The 4,008-nt window shown below is 39.4% G+C and overlaps 1 protein-coding gene across 1 annotated transcript; it reads left to right on the top strand.

The window, feature by feature from the left end:
• The first annotated feature begins 250 nt into the window (after positions 1-250).
• LOC113360172 lies at positions 251-3,988 on the top strand. Its single transcript, XM_026603710.1, has 5 exons — positions 251-325; positions 801-2,347; positions 2,438-2,668; positions 2,789-3,024; positions 3,172-3,988. Exons 2-5 carry the CDS (start codon positions 1,106-1,108, stop codon positions 3,986-3,988), a joined length of 2,526 nt encoding a protein of 841 aa, XP_026459495.1. The 5' UTR covers positions 251-325; positions 801-1,105.
• The last annotated feature ends 20 nt before the right edge of the window (positions 3,989-4,008 follow it).

Below are 4,008 nucleotides of genomic sequence, written 5' to 3'. Positions count from 1 at the left end.
TTCGTACACCCGGATGGATTTGTTCCTTATATTAGTATCTGTGGAGAGCGCAGAAATGTTCTTATAAGGCTTTAAGACTTCTTAGTATTTATATTTTAGTTAGACAAATGGTTGGGTGTTTAAATGTTTAATTTCTTATTTCTTCGTGTTTCACCTGTTTAGTTAGTTATTAATTACCGAATCCTTACATTTGTCTTGGTCGGGTCTATTGTGAACTTGCTTGGAGTTTAACTCCCGTTGATTATTTTTCAGGTGTTGTTATGGATCGTGAAGGAGTTTGATTGATTCCAGTTCCGGTGGATATTCTGAAGATATCTAACTGAAGGTGGACATCTATTCTTCTTCAATTATTTATTTTTCGTCATGTAGTAGTGAGGCAGTGGGGATATTTGAACTCGGGTAGTTTCATTTTTTTTCAGCGGTTCAACATTTTACTTATTGTGGATCATTTAAGAGTTGTTAAGTACACTTTAGCTATTTTTTAGATATCTTCTCTTTTACGATTAAATAAAATTCCCTTCTGCATATTCAATTATAATGGAACTGTGTTCCTAGTTTTCTGTGGTTATGTACCTTGTTACAGGAAATTAACGACATACTTTCTATTTAATCATCGGTCTGGGTTATGTGGAAAGTAGGGTTGTTACAGTAGGTATCAGGAGCTTAGGTTAGAGTAACTCTAGGACTTGGGGGGAGTGAGCCTAGCACGTTTCGTTATGTATATCCATAGCTTGGATATGCTTTATGATTGTTATTAGTGTATTTGTATTCTTTTCTAAGATTATCATTGCCTTATATAGGAATGTCAAGGAGTGGTACTAGGAGACGTACTGGTACTAGGAGAGGTGGTACCTGAAATGGTGGTCCTATTGATGGAGATGAGCCACAATTAGAAAATCAGACTGTGAATGTGAATATGGCACAACTGACCCAGTTAATAGCCTAAGAAGTCGCTGCTGCTGTTATAAACCAAAATGTTGGACAAGTCAACAATCAGCAAAACCAAGGGTCGCCTGCTGAAACTGAGGAAAATAGGTATAGAAAGGTTCAGTTTCAGTTTAAGAAGTTGAACCCGAAAGAGTTTTTTGGAAAGTCTGATAACCCGATGATATCCCATGAATGGAAGGATGAGATGGTCAAGATTTTTAGGGCCATAGGACCTTCTTGCACAGAAGTCTTCAAGCAGAGATTAGCTACCTTTGAGCTCACTGGATATGCTCATACTTGGTGGACTTCAGCTTCACGTGGATTGGATTATGCCACCATGATATGGACAGGATTCATTCGAATGTTTGATGACAAGTATTTCCCTCAGAGTATTCGAAATGCTAAGGAGAGAGAGTTTCTTTCATTTAAGCAGGGTACTTTATCTGTTACAGAGTATGAGATTGAATACTCCAGATTGTCGATGTTTGTACCTCACTTGGTGGATACTGAAGAGAAAAATAGACGTAGGTTTGTTCATGGTCTGAATGTTGTTTATCAGAGGCATATTGTTGCAAATCATATGATTGACACATATGTTAGGGCTTTTGAATGTGCCAGAGAGCTTGAGCAAGATTTCTTGGCTCATAAGAGGGATGAGGAATACTTGAAGAAGGAAAATAAGGTTGACCGTGCATCAAAAGCTTCGTCAAGTCAACATGGAAGTGGTAAGAACCAGCAGTCCCAGAATATCACTCAACAAGGTGGTCAGCCAGGGAAGAAAAGGAAGGGGCATTGGAATCAAGGGAATCATGGTCAGAAGGATGGAGGCACCAAAAGAGCAGTAGTGTCAGCCGAAGGTGAGGCTGTTGGCGCTAAACCAATTAAATTTTTTTATGGGTTATGTTATAACTGTCGAGAAAGGGGTCACAAGGCATTAAAATATACCAATCAGAAGGTTCGAACAACATACAGGCGTGAACAGGCAAACACTGGGGTTGCCAACCGTAATGTGCAGCCTCGTGGCCAAGGTCAACTCTTTGTTGTGCAACCTTCTGAGACAGAGAATGCTACTTTGGGAGGTACCTTCTTTATTTTAGGAGAGCCTGTTAGTATTTTATTTGATAATGGAGCTACTCATTCTTTTATTTCTGCTAAGTTAGTTCGCATGGTAAATCTTTCTATGAAAGTGTGTGATTTTCCTTTACATGTTGCTACTCCTACGAGTAGTATGGTAGAGTTGAGTAACAAGGTTGATGCTTGTCCTATTATGATTGGAGATGTTGAGCATTTGGTGGATCTTTATGTGTTAGAGATGGTTCCTTACAATGTGCTATTAAGAATGGATTGGTTGTCTTTTAATTTTGTGCAATTGGATTGTGCTGTAAAGACAAATAATTTTGCGAAGCCGGGTCAATCTAAGGTAGTGGTGCATACTACATCTCGAAGTCTGTTTGTAGAAGCTTTCCTCAGCCATATCTAGGGTGAAGTACTAGATAATGAGTCTCTGCAGATTGCGAGTATACATGTGGTATCTGATTTTTCGTATTTGTTCCGAGAGGTTCCTGGGTTACCTCCAAGTAGGCAAGTAGAGTTTCGCATCGAACTCCAACTAGGTACAACACCTATTGCTCGTGCTCCTTATAGAATGGATCCAAAGGAAATGCAGGAATTGAAGTCTCAGATAGACCAACTTTTAAGTCAAGGATTTATTAGACGTAGTTCTTCACCACGGGGTGCTCCTGTTTAATTTGTGAAAAAGAAAGATGGTTCTTTACGATTGTGTGTTGACTACCGTGAACTGAACAAGGTCACGATAAGAAACAAGTATCCTTTACCTAGGATTAATGATCTTTTTGACCAGTTTAAAGGGGCTATATGGTTTTCGATGATCGACTTGCGGTCAGGCTATCATCAGCTTCTTGTTAGAGATCAAGATATTTCTAAGACTGTATTCCTGACACGTTATGGTTCTTATGAGTTTCTGGTGATGCCTTTCGGGCTTACGAATGCACCAGCGGTTTTTATGGACTTGATGAATCGAGTATTTAGAGATTTTCTTGATCGGTTTGTTATTGTTTTTATCGATGATATTCTTGTGTACTCTAAGACTCGGGAACAACATGTGGAACACTTATGCTTAGTGTTGCAGACTTTGAGAGGGCATCAGTTGTTTGCAAAGTTCTTGAAATGTGAATTTTGGCAACAATCAGTTAAGTTTTAGGGGAATGTGATATCTGAATCCAGAGTTTCTGTAGACCCTTCCAAGATTGAAGCAGTATTGAGTTGGAAACAACCTACAACGGTTTCAGAGATTCGAAGTTTTCTTGGTTTAGATGGATATTACTGTCGTTTTATTAAGGATTTTTCTCGAATTTTGGGACCACTTATTAAGCTAACTAAGAAGAGAGAACCGTTTGTTTGGGATTTTAAGTGTGAGGATGCTTTTCAGGAGCTTAAGACTAAGCTTACTTCGGCACCAGTTTTGACGTTACCCGAAGAAGGAAAGGAGCTAGTGGTTTACACGGATGCCTCACTTCTAGGATTGGGATGTGTTTTGATGCAGGAAGGTAAGGTTATTTCTTATGCATCTAGGCAATTGCATGTTCATGAGAAGAATTATCCAACCCATGACTTGGAGTTGGAAGCGATAGTTTTTGCTCTGAAGTTGTGGCGTCATTACTTATATGGCGAGAGATTTGAGTTTTTCACTGATCATAAGAGTCTCAAGTATCTGTTTTCGCAGAAGGATTTGAATATGAGACAACGTCGATGGATGAAGCTCATCAATGATTATACTTTTGGCTTACAATATCACCCTGGCAAGGCGAATGTTGTAGCTGATGGCTTGACTCGAAAACCAAGGGGTTTGTTAGCTTCCATGATGGTGGAACAGTGGAAGATGTTGGAGACAGTTGCCGAGTTTGACTTAGACGTCAAGAATTCTTCTACTTCACAAGCATTTTTGGGCAATCTTGTGGTACAACCTGCACTTATTAGCCGTATCATCCAGGCTCAATCCAAGGATGGTTGGTGTGTGAACTACTTGGAGTTGGAGACTTAAGTGAAGATTTTGAGGTAGGG

This window comes from Papaver somniferum, chromosome 3 (assembly GCF_003573695.1).
Source record: "Papaver somniferum cultivar HN1 chromosome 3, ASM357369v1, whole genome shotgun sequence".
NCBI lineage: Eukaryota > Viridiplantae > Streptophyta > Magnoliopsida > Ranunculales > Papaveraceae > Papaver > Papaver somniferum.
This window is presented reverse-complemented; position numbering and strand designations above follow the sequence as displayed.